The sequence below is a fragment of the Thamnophis elegans genome, chromosome Z (genome assembly GCF_009769535.1).
Source record: "Thamnophis elegans isolate rThaEle1 chromosome Z, rThaEle1.pri, whole genome shotgun sequence".
NCBI classification, from domain to species: Eukaryota; Metazoa; Chordata; class Lepidosauria; order Squamata; family Colubridae; genus Thamnophis; species Thamnophis elegans.
Window position 1 is genome coordinate 3,042,365 of NC_045558.1, and position 24,466 is coordinate 3,066,830.

Consider the following 24,466-nt stretch of genomic DNA (forward strand, 5'->3'; position numbering starts at 1 on the left):
AAGGTTACAATGTCCTGGGGGTCAAGTAATCACTATCTGGGATCTTCCCAGCTGATTTCAAACCGGTAAAATCCATGGAAGAATCCAGATTTGTCTAACACCTGGGCCTACCTATCCACCTACTTCCATACTATACCTGTACGCTAGAGGAGGGCTTAATTGAAGAACAAGAATAGAAGAAAAAGGAAATAAAAAATAAAATAACTAGATGGTTTCATTAGGGGTGGAATAGATGAAAAGGGGAACCGTGAAATGACAATTTGGTATAGGGGCAATTAGTGATATTGTTCATGCAGTAAGAAGAAAATAAGTTTTAAGATGGAAAATATGGAACGAGAATAACGGAGATGAAATTGGAGATGGAATTATGGTGTAAAATGGATTATGTGCAAAAGAGGATGTAGGCAACACTTTGTTCATAAATATGTTATTTGCATTAAAAAAATAATAATAAAAACTTTTATTAAAAAAAACATGGTGTTTTTTTTAAACGTGTCTGTCTAACCAGCCACCTACCTACATACCTATCTACTACCTACATACCTGTCCTCCTAATCACTTACCTGTCCACCAACCTACACCTGCCCATCTAATCATTCCCCTGACCATGTACCTACACACACACTTGCTTACTGCACTACCCAGCTTTCCACCTAATTACACACCTGTCTGCCTAGCCATCCAATTGCCCACCTGCCTATCCATCTGCCCACCTACTACCTACATACTTGACCATCTAATGCCTACCTGATTGTGTATTTATATACCTGCTTGCTTAACTACCCACCTATCTGTTGTGGCCCAGCAGGAGCCGTTGGAGCTGCCGCCAGACTCCGACAGCGAGGGGCCCTATGAGTCGGCTCTGGAGGATGTGGAGGACCCTGGACAGGGTTCCGACTCCGAGCAGGGCGCAGAGAGGCTGGTTGGCCACCAGGAGGTGCCTGAGCCTTGGACCAGTGGGGAGGAGACAAGGGAGTTGTTCCTGGATGCCCAGCAACAGAGAGCTAATAGGCGCAAGGAACAGTTACGCAGTTACAGGAGATAATTGCACTCAGCTGGTGGTAATTAGGCTCCTCTCAAGACTATAAAAGGAATGATTGTCCACACGCCCCTTTGCAGGAGTCAATGTATTCAATAGAGCTGGAGAACTCTCGTGGCTAGCTTGGCAGGCTGGATTGCTGCCAAGGTTAGTCTGTGCTGGATTGCTGCCAATGTCTTGTTTGTGTTGGATTGCTGCCAAGGCCTGGTCTGTGTGTTAATAAATCCTTGAAGTATCTTTGTCTCGTCGTGCTTTGGTGTAGGACGAGGGGGTGTGTGTGTCAGAAAACTATCCATCTACTTATACACCCACCCACCTGCCCACCTACCTACGCACCTTCCTCCAAGCACCCACATAACAACCCACCTGCCCCTTGCTACATCCCTGCCAGTCTAATCACCCATTGCCCTACACACCTGGCCACAAACACCTATCTGTTCACTTCCTCTGCACCTGCCCTCCTCACAACCCATCCATCCCTATGACACCCCTACCTGTCTAACCATCCGAGGTGGCGCAGTGGTTAAATGCAGCACTGCAGGCTGACTGCTAGATCAGCAGTTCGGCTGTTCAAATCTCACCGGCTCAGGGTTGACTCAGCCTTCCATCCTTCCGAGGTGGGTAAAATGAGGACCCGGATTGTTGTTGGGGGGCGTTATATGCTGACTCTCTGTAAACCGCTTAGAGAGGGCTGAAAGCCCTATGAAGCGGTATATAAGTCTAACTGCTATTGCTATTGCATCCACCTGCTCACCTGCCTGCCCACCTACCTGGAACTTCCTCCGGCTCTCGGCTTTCTCCTTCTCCTTCCTCTGATTGCTGCTCAACAAGGCGTCATAGCAGGAGTTCCAGAAGTTGGACATGTGGTCGTGGCTCTTGGCAAAGGTGTCCATTTCAAACTGGGCCATGGTGGGTTGCACCTGCGTGGGAGACACAGCCGGGAAAGTTACTAAGCAGGACAGCGAGAGGACACGAAAAAGCGGGCAAAACTTAAAAGTGTTGGAAACGGAAAATCCTGGAGGTCACCCAAAGGTTGCTAAATGAATGATCATCATTTGAGAGACGCCCGTACACGGAAGGAGGTACACAGGTTTGATTGATTGTCCTAGAGTGCGGGACAGGAGGCAGAACCAGGCGTCCTCCAGGTATTTTGGAAACACAGGTCCCCACAGAGAGGAGGGAGAAGAAAGGGAGGGAGATGGGTGCACCGGCAAAAGGGCGCCCGACTAAACCGTGGTGACAAAACCGCGAGTTCTAAACCGCACCGACAAATGAGTGCTGAAGCGCGCCGACAACAGCGCGCCGACAGACGCGCGCTCTAAACCTAACCCTGACCCTAACCCTTAACTTAAATCGCGTTTCTGTCGGCGTGCTGTTGTCGGCACGTTGATGACGCCGCGCATTTGTCGGATCACGAGGGGGATGGTGGCTGTGGGCTCCTTGGTGCTCCCTGAGCTGGGGGATTTTCTTGCAGACATTTCACGTCCCAGCTAGGGAACCTCATCAGGGCTAGAAGGAAGTGGGGGGTTTGTGAAGAGGAAGAGGAGGAAGGACTAGCGGGGTGGTGCTCTCTGAGCTGGGTGATTTTCTTGCAGGCATTTCATGACCCAACTAGGGAATGTCATCAGTGCTGGAAGGGAGGAAGAGGGCGAAGTTTGAAGAGAGGAACGGGGAGGGCAAGGGTCCCTGCTTGAACAGGGTGGTGGATTAGAAGACCTCCGAGGTCCCTTCCAACACTGTTATTCTGTAAGGGTCTCCTGTGTGAGCAGGCGGTTGGATTACAAGAGACTCCCCCAATCTCTTTCGCTTTGAAGGAGCGTGTGTGTGTCTGTGCGAGCAGCAGGAAAGTGCGTGCAGACACGTGCAGCCCCATTAACACAAATGATGGGCATGTGCACTAGTGGTGGGTTTCAAAAAATTTTGGAACCTACTCTGTGGGTGTGGCCTCCTTTGTGGGAGTGGCTTGCCGGCCATGTGTGTTTTTTCCTTCCTTTCTTTCTTTCTTCCTTTCTTCCTTCCTTCCTTTCTTTCTTTCTTTCTTTCCTTCCTTCCTTCCTTCTCTCTCTCTCTCTCTCTTTCCTTCCTTTTGTCTCTCTGTTCCTTTTTTCTTTTTTTCATCTCTCTCTCACTCTTTTTCTTTCTTTTTTCTTTTTTTCTTTATTTCTTCCTTTCTTTCTCTTTCTCTCTCTCTCTGTGTCAGTCTGTCTGTCTCTGTGTGTGTGGGTGGGTGGGGGGCAGTGGTGGGTTTCAAAAAACTTTGGAACCTCTTCTGTAGGTGTGGCCTGCTTTCCGGGTCCACTGGTGGAACCTCTTCTAAACGGTTCGGTAGATTTGAATGAACCGGTTCTACCGAATAGGTGCGAACTGATAGGAACCCACCTCTGGTGTGCACCATTGCTTGCACAAATGGCGCATGCTTGCCCACACCTGCCTAGGGTTTCTGCAAGTGGGGATGCACACACACACACACATACACACATGCACGCTTTGGGGGTTGGGACCTCTGGAGTAGAAGACACCCCCCCCCCAAGGTCCCTTCTGGCGCTGTTATTCCCCCCAAAAAATGTTGCTTAGGATCTCGGGCAGGTAGACTCACGTGCTTCTCAATGAAGGTGAGCCACTCCTGGTGGGTGCAGAAGATCTGGAAGTCCTCGTAGAAGGTGGGGCTGCCGTTGGTGGGGGGCAGAGACGGGAGGAAGTGCTGCAGCTGCAAAGCGTCGTAACACTGGTCCATCAACGTCCGGATGATGGGCACCAGCCAGGAGAAGGTCTCTGACTTGGTGTGGAGGGAAGCCCTGAGTGGGGTCTCCAGTTTTCCCAGGAGATAACAGGCTTGTTCTTTCCTGGGGGCTGAAGCCGTCTGGAGAAGGCCATGAAGCTTGACGTAGGCCAAGGACTGCAACTGGAAGGAGAAAGGGAGGAGACAAGGGATGAGGAAGCAGAACATAGAGCGGTTCACCGACAAAAGCGCGCCGACTAAACCGCGGTGACAAAACCACGAGTTCTAAACCGCACCGACGAATGAGCGATGAACCGCGCCGACAACAGCGCGCCAACAGAAGCGCGCTGTAAACCTAATCCTAAACCTAACCCTGAACCTAACCCTAAACCTAACCCTTACTTTAACTTAAATCGCGCTTCTGTCGGCGCGTTGTTGTCGGTGCACTGTTGTGGGCACGTTGATGACGCTGCGGTTTTTTGCGACGTGGTTTAGTTGGTGCGCTTTAGTCGAGCGCACATTTGTCGGGGTCACGCATAGACCAGTGGTGCCGATCCCTTTTCACCTTGGCTGCCAAAAGCACAAGCGCACGCCATTGCATGCGCTCACGTGGATACCCCCGTAATTTAATGACCCCCCCCTGTGCATGTTCACATGACACACCCCCCCCACTGCCCTGCACATACGGCTTTCTTGGAGCCTGAGGAATAAAAACTGCCTCTCCTGCGCCCCCAAGGCCCTCCAGAGGCCAGAAACGGCCCGTTTCCCGACTTCCGGTGGTGCCAATACGTCCGTTTTTCACCCTCCCCAGGCTCCAGAGGCTTTGTTGGAGCCGGGGGAGGGCGAAAAACAGCCCAACACGGAAACCGGAAGTTCGGGATCAGACTTCCAGGTTGTCCGTTGGGCCTTTTTTTGCCCTATGGAAGCTTCTAGAGGTTTCCATGAAGCCTCCGGAAAGCGAAAAACAGCCAAAAACCAAGGCCGAAAAAAATCAGACGAACCGACAGGGCAACGCCTTGTGTGCCCTCAGAAATGGTGCCATATGCCACCTGTGGCCTGTGTGCCACAGGTTCGCCCTCACAGATCTAGACCAAAGAACAGAAGGCGGAATCTGTCCCTGCATTGTAGAAAGTATAAGAGCCAGAAAGGAGGCAGAAGAGGACTCTCCGGAGCCACATCCAGCTAGACCTACACGTAGCTGGGATTGGGGATCTGCAAGCAATTCGGAGCTATCGAATCTAGCACGATTTTGGGCATCAGGGCATGCTTTGGAGTTGGCGAAGGCTCTGCATTTGCTCCTGAGCAACACGGGCAGTCAAGAGGAAGGGTCAAGCAGGGAATTAGCTTACACCCATGATGGCAAACCCATGGCTCACCGGCCACAGGTGGCACACAGAGCCCTTTCTGCAGGCACATAAGCCGCCAGCCCAGCTTAGTTCCACCAGGCATGCATTCACGCTTCCCACCACCCACCTGGTTTTCAGGTCCCTGCCGTGCGTGTGTGGTGTACGAGGTGCACGTGGGAGCCGCGCATGCATGCGCAGGGGTGGGTCACATGCACAGGAGCTGGGGCATGCACAGCAGGGGTGGGTTTCAATCGGCATGGATCGGTACGGCTGTGCCGGGTGGTGAAATTTGGCGTGCTTTCCCGTACCCGTTGGTCAAGAGGCCCCGTACTGGAATGCTCCCTTCCCTCTTTCGCTCTTTCACTCGCCCCGCCCATCCGCACCTTGCTGCTGAAAAGTTCTCAGAAGAAGAACCAGAAGAAGAAAGAACTGGTGAGTGGCTGGGGTGGGGTTGTGGGGGAGGATGTTGGGGAAGAGGGAAGAGGCAGAGGGGCTGGAAAATGCTATAGGAACACACACTTCCAGCCCCTCTGCCTCTTCCCTCTTCCTGGATTCACTCAGATGTTTTGAAAACTCACAGCCTGTGCACACGAACGCATTCTTCCACTCTTTTAAAAACATCTGAGTGAATCCAGGAAGAGGGAAGAGGCAGAGGGGTTGGAAAATGCTATAGGAACACACACTTCCAGCCCCTCTGCCTCTTCCCTTTTCCTGGATTCACTCAGACGTTTTTAAAACTCACAGCCTGTGCACACACACACACACACTCTTCCACTCTTTTAAAAATGTCTGAGTGAATCCAGGAGGAGGGAAGAGGCAGAGGGGCTGGAAGAGTGTGCAAGGGGTTGTGCATACACACGTGCTTTCAGCACTTGGCGACAAAAAGGTTAGTCATCTCTGGCTTAGACTCATTGCATAACCATAAGAGGACAAGGTCAAATCCTCTAAATCAGGGGTGTCAAGCTCGATCTCATTCAGAGTCGCATCAGGGCTGTAATTGACCTTGGGGGGCTGGTCATGGCTGACTGGGTGGGTGTGGCCAGCTTGACTCCACTTCCCAAACTGCTGGCATATTTCCTCTTTGCAATGGGTAGACTGGGCCGAAGCGATGCAAACCAGTCCCTTACATTTTCCAGGCCGCATCTGACCACACGCAGCCCTCAAGCCTTGTGTTTTGACACCCCTGAATCCAAATCAGGGCTTGATAAGCCTTGCAGGGATTTCAGCTGTGGAATTCTGGGAGTCGATAATTCTTAAAGTTGCCAAGTTTGGAGATCCCTGTCCTAAATCCCTGCCAGCCTTATCCAGCCCGGTCGTTCCCAAGCAAAAATAGCCAGCTGGGAAGATTCCTGTACTGTAGGCTGAAAACAATAAAGTAGCTAGTTTGAATTCTATGCATGCAAGTCTATGCAGAACTCCTGGCAGCCCTGCTTTATTTTCTGACTCCAAAACAGATGTCTGCAGATGTCCGTTAATCCGGAGGAACCGCTAACCAGAGGTGGGTTCCAACCTATACGGTCCGCTTCGGCTGAATAGGTAGTAGCTGTAGCGGACACGCGACCGTACCACTTCTATCCTCGGTGGCGCCATCTTTATTTTCCGTTCTGCACATGCGCGGAACAATCTTCATTGAAAAAAATATAATTTTTATTCCTTTTTAAATGTTGTGCACATGTGCACATTGTTTTAAGTGCAAATGCACACACACACGCGCACGCATGTTTTTCGAGTGCCGAACCGGTAGCAATGGTGGCTGGAACCCACCCGTGCTGCTAACCCTAAAATGTTCCCTCACATGTGTTATGGATCCGTGGACTGCAGTGACTCAAAGACCGAATGAGGGGAACCACGGTTGAGTCGGGTGGGCGTCAGATCATCCTGGAAATGATGTATCTGTGCGGTCATTAAGAGCTGACCCGAATAATCGATGTGGGAAGACAAACTAGGGATTATCTATATGTGGAAATAGACCCACATAGAAGTTTGGGAACTTACCTGCACGTCTTCCAACATGATGTATCCGATCAGTACCCGCAGGCCAATTTGAGCCATCTCCTTCAAGTCCGAAGTGCCGTTGGCCACGTGGTACCATACCCCCAGCTTGTCCAGGAGGCTGTTGGCACCCTCGTAAATCTAGGGGTTCAAAGATGAGAAGATCAGTAAGTCAAAGGAAAGAGCCCTTGTTCTGTCTCTACCGTCTCATGCACAATCCACGTTTCTCTTTTTGGACAGGAGAGCCACATCAATTTAGACAATGCAAGGTGTCAAGAGTTTGTTGCAGCAATCGCATCCAAAAAGCACACACAGGTAAACTGATTCAGCAGGATTCATTAACTTCTTTATATAGATAATATGACACATGAAGTAAATATACAACTCCAAAAGGGCAGGTTTTCCAACGTCGTAGCAAATACAAGCAACACACAGGCAGAGAACAGTTTCAGTTTCAGTTCAGAGCAGCAGACGAGTTTAGAGCTCAGCACAGACTCAGAGCTTTAGTATAGAAGCTAAGCCACGCCCAGGCTCCTTGCTGTCTCCTTGTTGCTCATACGGCAAATACTGTTACAGTATCCAAACAGCCTTCATTGGCTGGCCAAGTTGCCATGTCTCTTCATTGGCTGACCTTGTTGCTATGTCTCTTCCCGTCATGAATTGTCATAAAAACTGACACAAGGGACTTCAGTCTATGTTCTGCATCCAGTCTCTCTTCCTCTCTCTTCCTCTCTCTTCCTCTCTCTCTCTCTCTCTCTCTCTCTCTTCTTTCTCCCCCCTTTCTCATGGTGGGTTTCCCTCTCTCTGGGATTTTAAGGTCGACCTCCTGAACCTCACCTGCAGAATCCATGATGCACGAATCACACACACTTTAATTACAGGTAGTCCTCGAGCTATGACCCCAATGGAGCCCAACCTTTCTGTTGCTAAGCGAGACAGTTAAGTGAGCTTTGCCCCATTTTGCGACCTTTCTTGTCACACTTGTGAAACGAATCCCTGCATTTAGTAACATGGTTATTAATTGAATCTGGCTTTTACATTGAGTTTGCTTGTCAGAATGTCACAAAAGGGGATCACGCGATCCCAGAACACCGAAATCGTCATAAACATGAGCCAGTTGCAAAGCGTCCAAATTTTGATCACGTGACCACAGATATACTGTGATGGATAAATGCGAAAAATGGCCCTTTTTTTTCAATGTCACTGTAACTTTGAATGATGACTAAATGAACAGTTGTAAATCAAGGACTATCTGTAGTTGAATGCTAAGAATTAGAAATTACTAGCCACAATTTTGAGGAAGGGGGTAGATACCCTCCATTTCCCTTTAATTAGGGGGCGTCAGGCCTGAAGACATCTTTTTTTTTTGGATCTTTGGCCTGCCACACTTTCTATTTTTCTATTCTGCATCTTTCTATTGTGGGAAAAAGGGAGGGGGGATTGTATGGAGTTAGATGATATGTAGTCATAACAACATTCTTTCTAGAAAACCAAGGTCATCCTTTGTCTCTGCACCTGGCCGGAACTGGATGGGTGGAAGCTGCCAGCATGGCAGTGGGAGATTGGACCATGGGATGGGACTTGTGGGTGTGGGGGCAAGATCTTGAACTTTCAACTGGGTGGGGGAAACCGGGAAGCTTTCAGATTCGGATTTTCTCAGATACATCAGCGTGGCTCTCTTCATAAATTGGAACTTCGACGAATCCTTTGCCTCGGGCTCTGATTTATTTTTGGATGCCCTTTGGGACCCTGACAGGGGTTTGTTAAAGCAAGATCTCTTTAAAGCTTTTAAATCTCTTTTTCCTGGAATGTTTGCAAGACGGGCTACTTTGCTATGCCCGTGACCATCTTCCCCATCTGTTGAGTGTTCGAAATTACTTTTCTTTCCGATTGAATAGAATATTTGTAGTTCAAGGATAGTGTGGAATTTGCTCCCTGTTTATTTATGAGTCCCTTGCCCTGCCAGCATTGGGGGGGAGGGGTTTTCTCCCCGATAGCAATAGCAGTTAGACTTATATACCGCTTCATAGGGCTTTCAGCCCTCTCTAAGCGGTTTACAGAGTCAGCATATTGCCCCCAACAACAATCCGGGTCCTCATTTCACCCACCTCGGAAGGATGGAAGGCTGAGTCAACCTTGAGCCGGTGAGATTAGAACCGCTGAACTGCAGATAACAGTCAGCTGAAGTGGCCTGCAGTACTCCACCCTAACCACTGCGCCACCTCGGCTCTTTTCTCCCCGATAATTCCTTGACCAGGGTATTGGGGTTTTTTTTTTGCAGGGTATTGTTATTTGTCTGGTGCCAATCCCTGCTTATCTAGAGAGGATGTGTTCTTTTTAAGTTTCCATTCTTTGTATTTTTTTTTAAAAATGGAAGCAATAGTGATAAACCAGATTTACACACCATTCAATTTTGCCAAAATCTATGATTGCAAATAAACATATGTACAATACACACCATTGAAAAGAGACAATAAGAAAACAGGTAACTAATGATGTTATCTAGTTGGGTAATGAAAGAGGGTAGAGATGGGAGAAATAGCTAAACTGAATAGCCAAAAAGTAGATGCAGACAGGAACAAAAATTCAAGAGAGGAATATGGGAGGCAAGTAAAAAAAAAGCATAGCAATTAAAGTATTGAAGTGGACAAGAGACGATGGATAGATTATTTTTTTTAATGTTATTGTTCTGGTTTGCTTTTATTTTTCTCTCTCTCTTTACTTTTTTTAGGCAAGTGACATGACTGGAAGTTAGGCAGGATAGAAAGAAAGAACGACATAGCTAAAAGGTAGAATAAGAGATAGAAATAAGAGAAAGGGGCAACGTTATTGTATAGATCTTTATATAATAAAATAAGAGCAATAGCAAGAGAAAACGTGGAATAATTGAATAATGACAGATTGCAACAATATAATTATGTATTATTATTATTAGAGAGTATGCAAGTTCGATGAAAGAGATAAAATATTAAATTTCGCACATAATTACACCAGCAAGAATAGTGCTCGCACAATTGGAAAACTGATACCCTGCTGACAGACTGTTTGATAATCCAAAAGATTCTTGATTGTGCAGAAATGGATAAACTCAGCTTGAAGTTAAGTGACAAGGAAGACTCAGAATATTATACAGTTTGGGAAAAACTGGTATCAATGGATGAATAAGAGGAACATGAAATGTAGAGGTTAGAAACATAGATGTATGGATCTAGGAATAATTAGGAATGTATAAAAATGTATTTGAATAACAAATGGTTCCGTTAGTACTGTCAAAAAGGGAATGTGACTTATACGAAACTATTTTTTGAAAGGGTTTACAGTTTTTAATGTTTCAAATTCTCAAAAAAGTTCTTTTTTTCCCAAAAAAGAAAAGAATGTAATAATCATGATTAATTTTGTTAAGTTTTATTTGTATTAGAATCCAGGTTCCACACTGTTCACACATCGATGTGTTTGTAAAATGAATGAATGAATGAATGAATAATGAAGGAAGGAAGGAAGGAAGGAAGGAAGGAAGGAAGGAAGGAAGGAAGGAAGGAAGGAAGGAAGGAAGGAAGGAAGGACGGAAGGAAGGAAGGAAGGAAGGAAGGACGGAAGGAAGGACGGACGGAAGGAAGGAAGGAAAGAAGGAAGGAAGGAAGAAAGAAAACAACCAAGCTCCCCCTCCTCCACCATCCCCCTTTCTTCCTTTTCCTGTCTACAAACCCCTTCTCCCCTTTAAGCATGGATGATGTTACCTAGTTGGGCCATGAAACGTCTGGCAGCAAACCACTTCTCAGCCTTAGCACAATCCCTCAAACCGAGGGACACCATGCTCTGCTCTCAACCACCTACCTTCTCGCTCCAGAGGACCTGGTTGTTGTGACCTTCTGAAAACAAGAAGTCCTGGAGGAGATGGAGAAGCTTCAGGGCGTTCTGTATGAGGCTGGGCAGCAGAGATGGAGTGGCCTCCTTCAGGTCCGTCAAGGCCGATTCCATCATCATCTCCAGAAGGCTGTGGAGGGGGTGCGGGGGGGGGAAGGGAAAAGGGGGTGGGGGGAAGCAATGAGAGGGGTGGGGGAGAGGGGAGCAGGATGTGTCAATCGATATCGAGAGAAGAGACAGTCGGAAGGGACAACTTTCCCCTTCCGTTTACATTCTATAAACATCTTATGTCTTAAAATACAGCCAAAGTGAGATGTTCATGTGTGAAAATGAGGTTCCTCCACAAAACAGCGTTCGACTAAAGGGCGCTCGACGAAACCGCGTAGCTGACGTTATCACAGCGCGACAACAGCGCGGAGAAAAAAGCACGCTGTAAACGCTAAACCTAAAATTAACCCCTAAACCTAAACCTAACCCCCCCTAAACCTAACCCTAAACCTAACCCTTACCTTAACTTGAATCGGCTTGCTTTCAAAGCGCTATTTAAAGCGCCCTTCTTTCTCCGCGCTCGCTGTTGTCGCCCTGCTGATGACATCAGCGACGCGGTTTAATCGGGCGCGGCTTAGTCGAGCGCGGTTTTGTCGTGCCACGGAAAATGAAGCCATCAAACACACACACACACACACACACACACACACACACACGGTCAGCCTCACACACCCCAGAAATGAGCTCTTGGCTATCTCCATCAACCTCCTGGTCTTCTCTAAGGTCATTGATCCAGGGGGTGAAATGCTCTGAAGTCTGCCACCGGTTCGCTTCGCGCGCAGGCGCACCGCGAGCGCTACCTTGCAGCGCTGAAAAAGGAGGGATTAAGAAGCCTTTTCTGAGTCCGCAAAGGTAAGTAGAACAGCGAAGGACAGGGGGGGTGGGGGGGGAACACCTGTGCTGCGTGATTTAGATCCGCTAGAAAACGGGATTTCCTGCTTCCTAGTGAATATAAATTGTGGGGCACAGCTCACTGTTGCACTGTTGATTGTCGGAACTACCAGTTCGCCCAAACCAAGTAGTATTTTTTACTATCAGTTCAGGCGAACCAGTAGTATTTTTACTATCAGTTCAGGCGAACCAGTAGTATTTTTTACTATCAGTTCGGGCAAACCAATAGTATTTTTACTACCGGTTTGGGTAAACCAGTAGCATTTTTTACTACCAGTTCGGGTGAACCAGTAGTATTTTTACTATCAGTTCGGGCAAACCTTTAGTATTTTTTACTATTAGCTTGCCTAAACCAGTAGCATATTTTACTATCAGTTGGGTGAACCAGTAGCATTTTTTACTACCAGTTCAGCCGAACCAGTAGCATTTTTTACTACCAGTTCGGCCGAACCAGTAGCATTTTTTACTACCAGTTCGGGTGAACCAGTAGCATTTTTACTACCAGTTTGGGCAAACCAGTAGCATTTTTTACTACCAGTTTGGGCGAACCAGTAGCATTTTTTATTACCCATTTGGGTGAACCAGTAGCATTTTTTACTACCGGTTCGGGTGAACCAGTAGCATTTTTACTACCAGTTTGGGCGAACCAGTAGCATTTTTTAACTACCAGTTTGGGCGAACCAGTAGCATTTTTACTATCAGTTCGGGCAAACCAGTAGTATTTTTTACTATTAGCTTGCCTAAACCAGGAGTATTTTTACTATCAGTTCATAGTATCTTTACTACTGGTTTGGGCGAACCAGTAGCATTTTTTACTACCAGTTCAGCCGAACCAGTAGCATTTTTTACTACCAGTTTGGGTGAACCAGTAGCATATTTTACTACCCATTTGGGCGAACCAGTAGCATTTTTTACTACCAATTCGGGTGAACCAGTAGCATTTTTTTACTACCAGTTTGGGCGAACCAGTAGCATTTTTTACTACCAGTTTGGGTGAACCAGTAGCATTTTTACTACCAGTTTGGGCGAACCAGTAGCATTTTTTAACTACCAGTTTGGGCGAACCAGTAGCATTTTTTACTACCAGTTTGGGCGAACAAGTAGCATTTTTTTACTACCAGTTTCGGCGAACCAGTAGCATTTTTTTACTATCAGCACTTGGAGCTCTCTGAGCTTGGTGGTTTTCTTGCAGACGTTTCATGACCCAACTAGGGAACACCATCAGGGCTAGAAGGGAGAGGGTTTGCTCTCTGTTTGAACACTATTTCTTCCAGCCCTGATGATGCTATCTAGTTGGCTTACAAAATGTTTGCAAGGAAACAATGAAGCTAAAAGAAAACTTAAGACTCCGCAATCCTCCTCCTCTCCACAAAACCTATTCTCTTTTATTAGCAATGATATTGTTATATAGTTTGGTAATGAAACGTCTGCAAGGAAACTGCCAGTCTCAGAAAGCACCAAGGAGCCCACAGGTAGGAAGTCCTCAGGGAAGGTCTTCTCCTCAGCACAGATGCCCCACCAGCTGACATGAAAAGCTTTATTTAATGGCTTCCATTGGCAACTCTCCACCATGGTGGGAGAAGTTCTTTCCTTCCCCCCATACTCTTTCTCTCTCCTTCCTTCCTTCCTTCCTTCCTTCCTTCCTTCCTTCCTTCCTTCCTTCCTTCCTTCCTTCCCTCCCTCCTCCTCCTTTCTGCAATCTTCTTTCCTTCCTTCCTTGTTCCTCTCTGCAACCTTCCTTCCTCCTTTCCTTTATTTCCACCCTTTCCTTCCTGTTTCTTTCCTTCCTTCCTTTCCTTTTTCTCCTGTCTGCAACCTTCTTTCCTTCCTTCCTTCCTTCCTTCCTTTCCTCCTCCTCTGTAACATTCTTTCCTTCTTCCTTTCCTTCCTTCCACCCTTTTCTTCCACCCTTCCTTTCCTTCCTTTCCTCCTCCTTTCTGCAATTTTCCTTCCTTCCTTCCCTCTTCCTCTCTGCAACCTTCCTTCCTTCCTCATTTCCTTTCCTTCCACCCTTTCCTTCCTCTTTTCATTCCTTCCTTCCCTATTCCTCTCTGCAATCATCCTTCCTTCCTTCCTTCCTTCCTTCCTTCCTTCCTTCCTTTCCTTTCCTTTCCTTTCCTTCCACCCTTTCCTTCCTCCCTTCCTGCCTTCGTTCCTCCTTTTTGTCCCTTCCCTTTCCCTTCCTTTTTTCCTCCCTTCTTCCTTTCCTTTCCTCTACTCTCTGCAGCCTTACTCCCTTCTAGCACTGAAATTGTTACCTCCGTGGGTTATGAAATGTCTGCAAGGAAATCATTTAACCTCAGAGAGCAGAGTGTATCGGACTACTAGAGACCCTCGCGAGGGGGGGGACTTCCATTGACAACTCTGCGCCGTGGCCCCCCTCCCCTTACCTGCGCTTGATCTCGTCAGGAGGGCGGACCAGCTCACAGGCCGAGTCCAGCTTGGTGAGGGCGGAGAAGACCTGTCCTCGCTCTTTCCACGCCACGTCGTCCCAGCCCTCCACGCCCCGCCAGGTGACCGAGAAGATGATGTTGGTCAGCAAGTTGCACAGTTCTTCCTCCGGGGTTTGCTAGGGGGGCGGGAAGGAATGAGATGGCGGGATTGCAGTGCACAAAACTGCTCCAGGACAGGTGGAGGGACAAAGGTTGTTTCTACCTGTCTCATGCAGACGAGAAGGTGTCCCCCAACTCTAACTTCCCTGCATCTTTCTCTCGTCTGTCTATCATCTATCTATCTATCTATCTATCTATCTATCTATCTATCTATCTATCTATCTATCTCTAATCATCTACCTACCTACCTGGCTTACCTAGCTTACCTACCTGCCTACCTGATTTATTAGCTGCCCATCTTACCACAGAGTACAGATAGTCCTCGAACGTACAACAGTTCATTTAGTGACCGTTTGAAGTCTACAACGACACTGGGAAAAGAGTGACATAGGAACGATTTTTTTTACACACTTAAAATACTGTTGCGGCAGAAAACACGGATGGTCGTGCGACTACAATTGTGCCCAAAATGCCTGCTGCTAAGTGAGACATTGGTTAGGGTGAGTTTTGTGACATTTTACGGACTTTCTCGCCAGGGGCTGTTATGTGGATCACGGTAACACCGTTATTAAGTGAAATCTGGCTTCCCCGTTGACTTCAGAAGGTTGGAAAAATGTGGTCTGTGGCAGGGGTCTCCAACCGTGGGCCCTTTAAGATGCGTGGGCTTCAACTCCCAGAATCCCTCAGCCAACAAAGCTCGCAAGTCTTAAAGGGGCCAAGGTTGGAGACCCCCCGAACTATGGGACGTGGCAACCATCGTAACTACGAGTCAGTTGCGAACCGTTTGAATTTTGACCATGCGACTGCGGGAACGCTGCAAGGATCGTGTGGAAACCGGTCCTAAGCCCCTCCTTCCAGCGCCATTGTCACTAAGTGAACTGCTGCAAGTCGAGGACTGCCTTCTTAAAAACGAGGACCGTGCCCTGGCAAAAGAGGCAGGGGAAATCCACAAACTCCTGGGTCAACACTCAGACCATCTGCCGAAAGTGAAAGCATCCAAGAAAGAAACTCACCTGGGGGTTGCTCGTGTTGGAGATACTGTCGCTCGGCAGCGTTTCTTGGTAGCTCGTCTCGTCCAGAACGTTGGACAAGCTGGAACTCTTGCGAGCTCTGGAACCCGGGAAGGGCTTGAAGTTTTCCAGGGGAGACGGCGTCCCGGGAAGGCTGAGGGGCGTCTGGTTGCCGCTTTCCAAGGTGGCCGCCGAGCTACTGCTGCCCAAATCCAATCCGAGCTCGAAGGGGGAATTGGAGAAAGGCGAGAGCGGGTAGTAGACGCGGTCAACTGGGCCTCCCGGGTGGACCTCTCCCTGCCCGGGGAGGTCCATGATATTGGAAGAGGAGGAATGACTGGCCAGCTCTAACGAGTCGAAGGACTTGAAGGCGTAGGACTGGAAGATCTTGTACTTCTGGTTGGTGGGGGACATGGAGAGGTCCGATAGCCCTTCGGAGAGCTCGTGGTCGGACGCTTCGTAGCCCAGCGGGAGGAAGACATCCAAATCCGGCAGCTCGGAGGCCAAGGGGCTAGTGGAGCCCACCAGCTCTTTCCCTCTCTCCATGCTTGGCTGCTCTGAGAGCTTCAAGAAGTCCACCCCGTTGGCCGAGCTGGACAGGCTGTGTTGGCGAGACTCGTACGATTCCTTGACGTACAGCTTGGTCAGGGTATCCTGCCAGCCCGCTAGCTTGGCCAGGTGCTTCACCATGTCGTGCTGTGAGTAAATTAGGTGGAAGAGCTGCAGAGGGAGAGGAAGGCAATGCATGAAGAACCACATCCACCTGCCTAAAGGCCAAGCTGCCTATTTCATTGTTTTCTGCCTGTTGTACAGGAATCCACCCAATGTTTTCATGGGAACGACCAGAGAAGGCTTAAAGGCATTCAGGGGAGGCTGGAACTTACACCTTATGTTTTTTGCAGGGAATCTAAGCCAATTCATCACTAGGAGGAGGAGGGGGAGGGAACCTGCCAATTACCTCCCACAGACCCATTAGATCTCACAGGGTTGGCCTCCTCCGGGTTCCATCTACTAGCCAATGCCATCTGGCTACTACCCAGGGGAGGGCCTTCTCTGTGGCAGCTCCGGACCTCTGGAACGAACTCTCCGCAGGGATTCGGACCCTCACCTCTCTCCAGGCCTTCCGAAAAGCCGTCAAAACCTCGCTTTGCCGGCAGGCCTGGGGGTGATGAGTTCCCCTCCCCTCTCGACTTGTATGGTTGTGTGCCTCTTGCTTATTTTAATTATCTGTATTTCGTTTTATGTTCCCCTTTTTTCCCCTTTTGAATTGTTCGCCGCCCTGAGTCCTCCCGGGGAAGGGCGGCATACAAATAATAAAATTCAATTCAATTCAATTCAACCTCATTGTTTTCTGCCTATTTTTTTTTTAAATAAAGTTTTTATTTTATTTTAATTCTCTTACGTACAGTTACAGGAATACATCCACAAAATTATTGTTCTTATTTATATTGATCACTTTTGCACGTTTATTTTTTCCATATAAAAGGTTAAAATATACATTCTGGGTTGCTCTGCTTACCGTCCCATACACCTACCGTATTTTTCGGACTATAAGACGCACCGGAGTATAAGACGCACCAAGATTTTGAAGAGGTAATTTTTTTTTTTAAAAAAAAAGGGTTTTGCACTCTGCAGGCCTCCCAAACCCTCTGCACTGTCCATTTTTGCAAAAGGTGCGGGGATTCAGTAGGCCAAAATGCTGTATTCAGTGTATAAGGAGCACCTAGATTTTCACCCTCTTTTTTTGTGGGGGGGAGTGCATCTTATGCTCCGAAAAATACGGTATCTTATGTTATCACCACTCTTATTTTTCCTTTCTTTTCTCCCTCCCTCCCTTCTTTACTTCTTCCTTTCCTTCCTCCTCTCCTTTCCCTTTCCTTCTTCCCTTGTCTCTCCCCATCTCCTCTCTTCCTCTTCCCCCTCCTGCCCTCTTCTCCTTCTCTTTCTACCCCTTCCGTCCTTCTTCTCCCTTTCCTCTTCCTTTCTTCCCTCCCCTTTCCTTTCTTCTCCTCCTCCTCCTCTCTCCCTTTCCTTTCCTATTGTTGGGGGTTCCCTCTTTTCAACTCTCAAATGGTGTATTTCTGGGATGGTGTTCCCCGCAAACCCAGTTTTCTGCCTATCGTACTGGAATCTGATTGCTCCGAGGCCCGGTTTTTGCCTCGGAGCAATCAGACAAGGCTAAATGCATTCAGGGGAGGCTGGAACGTACACCTTATGTTTTTGCAGGGGATCTAAGCTAATTCAACTACTAGGAGGAGGAGGGGAGGGAACTGTGAAGTTCTTGATGATCTTTGAGCTTAACAGACTGAAGGCTCAAACATACGAAGAACGGTTGCAGGAACTGGGCATGGCTGGTCTAGGGAAGAGAAGGACCAGGGGAGACAGGATAGCAGTCTTCCAATATTTGAGGGGCTGCCATAGAGAGGAAGGGGGGGGGTCAAACTATTTTCCAAGGCAACCAAAGGCCAGAGAAGGAACAATGGGTGGAAACTGGAGATGTTCAACCTAGAAATAAGGATAAACTTTCTGACAATGAGAAAGATCAACCAATGGAACATGAGTTGCCTTCGAAAGCTGTGAGAGCTTTATCACTGGAAACTTTAAAGAAGAGATTGGACTGCCATTGGTCAGAAATAGTGTAGGGTCTCCTGCTTGGACAGCGGGCTGGACTAGATGTCCTACAAGGTCCCTTCCAACTCTGTTAATCTAATCCATAAAGCTTGCTGGTTTTCATGCAGACATTTCATGATCCAACTGGGTGGCATCAATGCAAATCAGTGGGGTTTGCAGGGAAGAGGAGGAGGAAGAGGAGGAGGACTGTGGGGTCCTTGGTGCCCTCTGAGCTTAGTTGTTTCCTTGCAGGCATTTCATGACCCAACTAGGGAACATCATCAGTGCTAGAAGGAGTGTGGGGTTTACTCTCTGTTTATATGCAAACTAGCCCTGATGATGTTCCCTAGTTGGGTCATGAAAGGTCTGCAAGAAAGCCACCAAGCTCAGAGAGCATCAAGGACCCCCCACACTCCTTCCTTTCTTCCCTCCCTCCCTCTTCCTTCCTTCCTTCCTTCCTTCTTTCCTTCTTTCCTTCCTTCCTTCTAGCACTGATGATGTTCCCTAGTTGGGTCATGAAATGCCTGCAAGGAAACCACCAAGCTCAGAGAACACCGAAGACCCCACAGTCCTTCCTTTCTTCCCTCCCTCCCTCCCTCCCTCCCTCCTTCCCTCCTTCCTTCCTTCCTTCTTCTTTCCTTCTAGCACTGATGATGTTCCTTAGTTGGGTTATGAAAGGTCTGCAAGAAAATCACCAAGCTCAGAGAGCACCAAAGACCCCACAGTCCTTCCTTTCTTCCCTCCTTCCTTCCCTCCTTCCTTCCCTCCTTCCTTCCCTCCTTCCTTCCTTCCTTCCTTCCTTCCTTCCTTCCTTCCTTCCTTCCTTCCTTCCTTCTTTCCTTCTAGCACTGATGATGTTCCCTAGTTGGGTCATGAAATGCCTGCAAGGAAACCACCAAGCTCAGAGAGCACCACAAGGACTTCTCAAAACAACTTCCTTTTTCGCGCTCCTTGGACCAAGGGGTTTCCAAGTTCTACATACCTTCCTGCAGATGTCCAGTCTGACCGTCAGATCTGCCCGGTGGGAGAGGTAAATGACCGCCATCAAATCCTTGTAATTTGGGGAATCTGAGAACAAGAGAACAAAGACCAAAATGGCTTCTCACTTATGTCAAAAGTAAGTTAAAGCACGAAACGCTTGATGCGTTATCATAAATGCAAAGAGCAGTTAGAATGACTACAATGGACTCAAAAATTCTCAAGTTGATGTTACCCTACCCATAACAGTCACGTTCAGGTAGTTTCTTGCAAATTCATCAACCCACAGGGGCAGACGTGAAGCAGTTGGTTTATAAAGTATCTAAGCTCTGGTTAACCAAACGCAAACCCACAGAGTTTAGTCTTTGATGAGTACAATATATCAGTGTTTTATTCCAGCCTCGACCACTTGAAGGTGGGTGGGCTTCAACTCCCAGAATCCCCCAGGTAGCATGAAGTCCACCCATCTTCAATGGCAAAGGTCGAGAAACACTAATTTACAGACCCTCTTAAAAATAAGCATGACTCACCGGGAAGTCAAACCTCACTGTCCAGAAGATCTCAAATGTTGAAATCAGGGGTAAAATTCAGCAAGTTCTCTGACAGGTTCTGGAGAACCAGTAGTGAAAATTTTGAGTAAATCAGAGAATACCACTTCTGGCTGGCCCCAGGAGTGGGAAGGGAATGGGGATTTTGCAGTATCCTTCCCCCTGCCACGCCCACCAAACCACGTCCACAGAACCAGTAGTAAAAGAAATTGAATTTCACCACTGGTTGAAGTGTTTGTAAAAGACCTTCTCCATTCTAAACCTTGTTAAAATTCTTGGGAGCCCTCCGTTATCTTGGATTTGACTTCTCAGCTAGAGTTTTTTTCACATTGCAGGGCTGGTTGGGGAATTCTGGGAATTGAAGTCCACCCATCTTCAAGTCGCCAAATTGAGAATCACTGCAAGACGCTAAGCTACTGGTTCGGCTCCCAACCCATGCTTGGACCAGGAAGATGTTCGGTGTAGGCTAGCATATGGTGGGAACCTACACCAGTGACAACTAATCTTTTTGGAGCTGAATGTCCAAAGCGCACCTTTGCACCCTCAAAATGCAATGCGAGCGCCCCCCGTGCATGCGCCCCCCCACACCCTGCTTTAGCTTCCAGGTTGGGGCAGGAGGACTTCCAGGCCCAAAATGTGGTGCCGGGGGCACAAGCACGCAAACTCCTCTAATACAATGCAAGCATCTCCCATGCATGCAACGCCCCCCCCCTGCGCGCATGCATGTCCCCTGGATGTGCCCTGCCCCCTACTCATGCGCGGCAGAGACCCGAAGACCAGCTGGTCAGTGGGAGGCACACACACGCCCAACTGAGCTGGCTGGGACAACGGCGGGGGTGCCATAGGCGCCCCATCACGGACCTACACAGTCCAGTGGTGGGATTCAGTTTTTTTTTACTATCAGTTCTGTGGGCGTGGCTTGGGTGGGCGTGGCAGGAGAAGAATACTGCAAAATCCCCGTTCCCAACTGTACAATCTCCATTTCCACCCCATTCCAGCGGGGTGGGGGCCAGCCCAGTGGTGCGTTCCGGATCCCTTGCAACTGGTATAGTGCAATGGGGCCGGGCGTCCACCACTTACCGCCCACAACACTCTGTGACGCTCCAGCTGCTCGGTGGAGTGTCGCGCAGGCGCCGTACGCTCCATGTGCGTGCATATAAGCTCCCATCAGCTCAAATACAGGTAAGAAGGACAGGCGGGCAGGCAGATGGGCCCTCCGGAGCACCGTACTAGAACAGTACCTGGGGCTCCCAGGAGGCACCGGTATGCCAGTATGGGGGTGTACCAGTATTTGCCGGATTTGGTTGAGTGTGTAGCTATCACACTTGTGTTGATGGATTTCTGCTGTAGGTGGTCTCTACAGACATTTTCAGCTGTGGGCGTCAGATGTTTTTCCTTCTGGTTCAACTCTTCTCCAGAGATGCAAAGGGTCACCCATTCCGACGACCACTATCTTCTCAAAACATATTACTTAAAGTACTCTGTACTTCAGGAAAGTATAAAGAACGTGCAACTTTTCAACTATCTTCAGTTAGCTACTACTACAAAGCATTTCTAGAACTCAATCAAGGCCCTGCCAACTTTCTTTCTAGATCCATGCTCCAAAAACTCATCTGAAACTGACCAGCAAGTTAGGAGAAAGCTATTCGGCTCCAAAACGTGGACCAAGAATGATCCTTGATGTTCATAATTAAGTGGGCAGGATGAGCAGTCAGGGTACAATGAACAGTGGTGTTTTGATGGACATGGGACTTCTCATGTTGGATCCCCAGAAGCTCTACTGAAGTTTCCAGACACAGAAGCCATCAGAGAAACTAGGAGAATCCCCTGGGGAGGTACCTGCTCCGAGGACTTGTTCCAGAAGGCACCGGAAGAACAGTACGGAAACCGGGATGTCGTTCAGGTACGAGATGAAGCCATGGTAGCCGATGTCCTTCAGCTTCAAACGATGCTTATATCGCTCATGGATCTTCTCGTACTTCAGCAACTTGTACAAGATCTGTGCAAAAACAAACGAAAATAACAGCGTGGTTTGAGCCGAGGTGGCGCAGTGGTTAGGGTGCCGTACTGCAGGCCACTTCAGCTGACTGTTACCTGCAGTTCGGCTGTTCAAATCTCACCAGCTCAAGGTTGACTCAGCCTTCCATCCTTCCGAGGTGGGTGAAATGAGGACCCAGACTGTGGGGGGCGATATGCTGACTCTGTAAACCGCTTAGAGAGGGCTGAAAGCCCTATGAAGCGGTATATAAGTCTAACTGCTATTGCTATTGCTATTGAAACTGGAGGGCAACGTGGGATAATTGTTGTAATGCTCTCCACAGGATGAATCGCAACACCCATGACCTAGTCCCCAACGTACAACCACAGTTGAGCCCCAAGTTTCTGTTGCTAAGCGAGACAGATGTGAAAGGAGCCTTGGCCCATTTTATGAGGTTTCTTGCCACAGTTGCTAAGTGAATCACTGTCGTTCTCGGGTTAATCACATGGTTGTTAAGTGAATCTGGCTTCCCCGATTGACTTCGCTCATCCGAAGGTCGCAAAAAGAGACCATGTGCCCCTTGCCTTAAGTATGAACCCGTTGCCAAGCATCCGAATTTTGATCATGTGACCATGGGATTGTGTGAAAAATGGTCATATGTTGCTTTTTTCGGTGCCATTGTGACTTCAAATGGTCATAAGTGAATGGTTGTAAGTTGAGGACTTCCTCTCTTAGGAAGGAAGCCCAATGAAGCTATTTTTAGCAGAAGATGAATAACTTTCTGTAGAGTTTGGAGATATTCCTGAAGATCAAGAGACTTCTTCACAACACAACTGGGACTGTGGGATTTTTTTCAACCCCCTGCCTACACAGGAGATCCACACACCACCACAACCTTGAAGTGTATGAGAGGTTTCAACTCTCCGTGGCCACCTGAGAAGATCCAGTTGGATCCAACCTCGTTCCCATCTCTGTAGAAGAACCCCAAGGAGATATGCTCGAGCAGGGGATTGAACTAGAAGACCTCCAAGGTCCCTTATAACTCAGTCACTGTGTTATTCTGGTTCAGATCAGAAAAAAAATCACACCCTTCTGCACAACACAGCTGGTTTTATGGTTATCTCACACCCCTGCGCCTACCTGGAAGCTCCACACACAACCACAACCTTGAAGTGTATGAGTGGCTTCAAGTCTCCGCCGATTGAGAAGATCCAGTGGACCGGACCTGTCTCCATCACTAGTAGCAGAGCCAAAAAGCTCATGGAGATGAGTTCCTACCTTGAAGATTCTCTCCCTGACTTCATCTGAAAACTTCCGTTGAGTGAGTAGGGAGAAGAAGACCTCCACGTTGCCTGGCTCAAACAGGAAAGCGAAGAGATGGTCCTGGTACGGGGAACTCTTCTGCAGGCTCTGGATCACTTCCAGTATCCCACACACCTGCGAGATTCACCAGAAGGTACAAGCTGCTGTTATATCAAGTCCAGGTGGACTTTCCTTCTGAACCTTTTGAGCTCAGAATCTCAAGGCAACAGTGTCTAGGTTTGTTCAAGGTGAAGCTCTTGGGAACATCATGTTAAACCTTGCTAGATGTTGCCCATAGTTTATCAGCTGATATTGGTTTGTGGTAGATCTGTAATCTGTAATTTGACCTCTCCTGAAAACCAGCAGCCCAATTCAAGAATTCATACTTCAGGAAAATCCCCCTTCCACAGAGAACTTTCTAAATTATGGTTGACCTCCACTCCCAACATTCCTAGTCTTTGGCTCTGCAAGAGGGGGATTCTGGGGGATGAGGTGCAACACATCTGGAAGAGGGCAGGTTGAATAAACAGGCTTACTTGTCTGAGAATGAGAGAGAGGGCCATCCATCCATCCACCCACCAATTCACCCCTCCATCTATCTACCCATCCATCTGCCCATCCATCTATGCATCCACCCACCCATCCATTCATCCATTACCCATCCATGTTTCCACCCAGCCAGCCACTTGTCCGTCCGTCCGTCCATCCATCCATCCATCCATCCATCCATCCATCCATCCATCCATCCATCCATCTTTCCACCCACCCACCCACACACCTGTCTGTCTGTCCATCTATCCATTTACTCATCCATCTTTCCACCCACCCAACAATCAATTCACCCACTCACCCACCCAACCATCCATCCCACTCACCTACTCATCCATCCATCTGTCCGTCCATCCATCCATCCATCCATCCATCCATCCATCCACCCACCCACCCACCCACCCACCCACCCACCCACCCATCTAACCATTCATCTATTTACTCATCCATCTTTCCACCCACCCACCCACCTTTCCATCCACCCATCCATTTACTCATCCATCTTTCCACCCATCCAACAATCAATTCATCCACTCACCCACCCAACCATCCATCCCACTTACCTACTCATCCATCCGTCTGTCCATCCATCCATCCATCCATCCATCCATCCATCCACCCATCTATCCATTCATCCATTTACTCATCCATCTTTCCACCCACCCAACAATCAATTCACTCACCCACTCACTCACCCAACCATCCATCCCACTTACCTACTCATCCATCCGTCTGTCCATCCATCCATCCATCTATCCATCCATCCATCCATCTATCCATTCATCCATTTACTCATCCATCTTTCCACCCACCCAACAATCAATTCACTCACCCACTCACTCACCCAACCATCCATCCCACTCACCTACTCATCCATCTGTCTGTCCATCCATCCATCCATCTATCCATCCATCCATCTATCCATCCATCCATCCATCCATCCATCCATCCGCCCACCCATTTATCCATTCATCTATTTACTCATCCATCTTTCCACCCACCCAACAATCAATTCACCCACTCACTCACCCACCCAACCA

The 24,466-nt window shown here is 48.2% G+C and overlaps 1 protein-coding gene across 1 annotated transcript in view; it reads right to left on the reverse strand.

Moving 5' to 3' along the window:
* NBEAL2 (neurobeachin like 2) overlaps positions 1–24,466 on the reverse strand; it is a gene marked incomplete at its 5' end in the record, with an annotated part of 107,129 nt that overhangs the window by 44,466 nt on the left and 38,197 nt on the right. Inside the window, 9 exon segments of the mRNA XM_032234884.1 lie at positions 1,810–1,959; positions 3,636–3,941; positions 7,100–7,237; positions 10,931–11,090; positions 14,290–14,468; positions 15,465–16,181; positions 19,054–19,139; positions 21,437–21,596; positions 22,854–23,012. Of these exon segments, the coding sequence (XP_032090775.1) occupies positions 1,810–1,959; positions 3,636–3,941; positions 7,100–7,237; positions 10,931–11,090; positions 14,290–14,468; positions 15,465–16,181; positions 19,054–19,139; positions 21,437–21,596; positions 22,854–23,012 (2,055 nt within the window).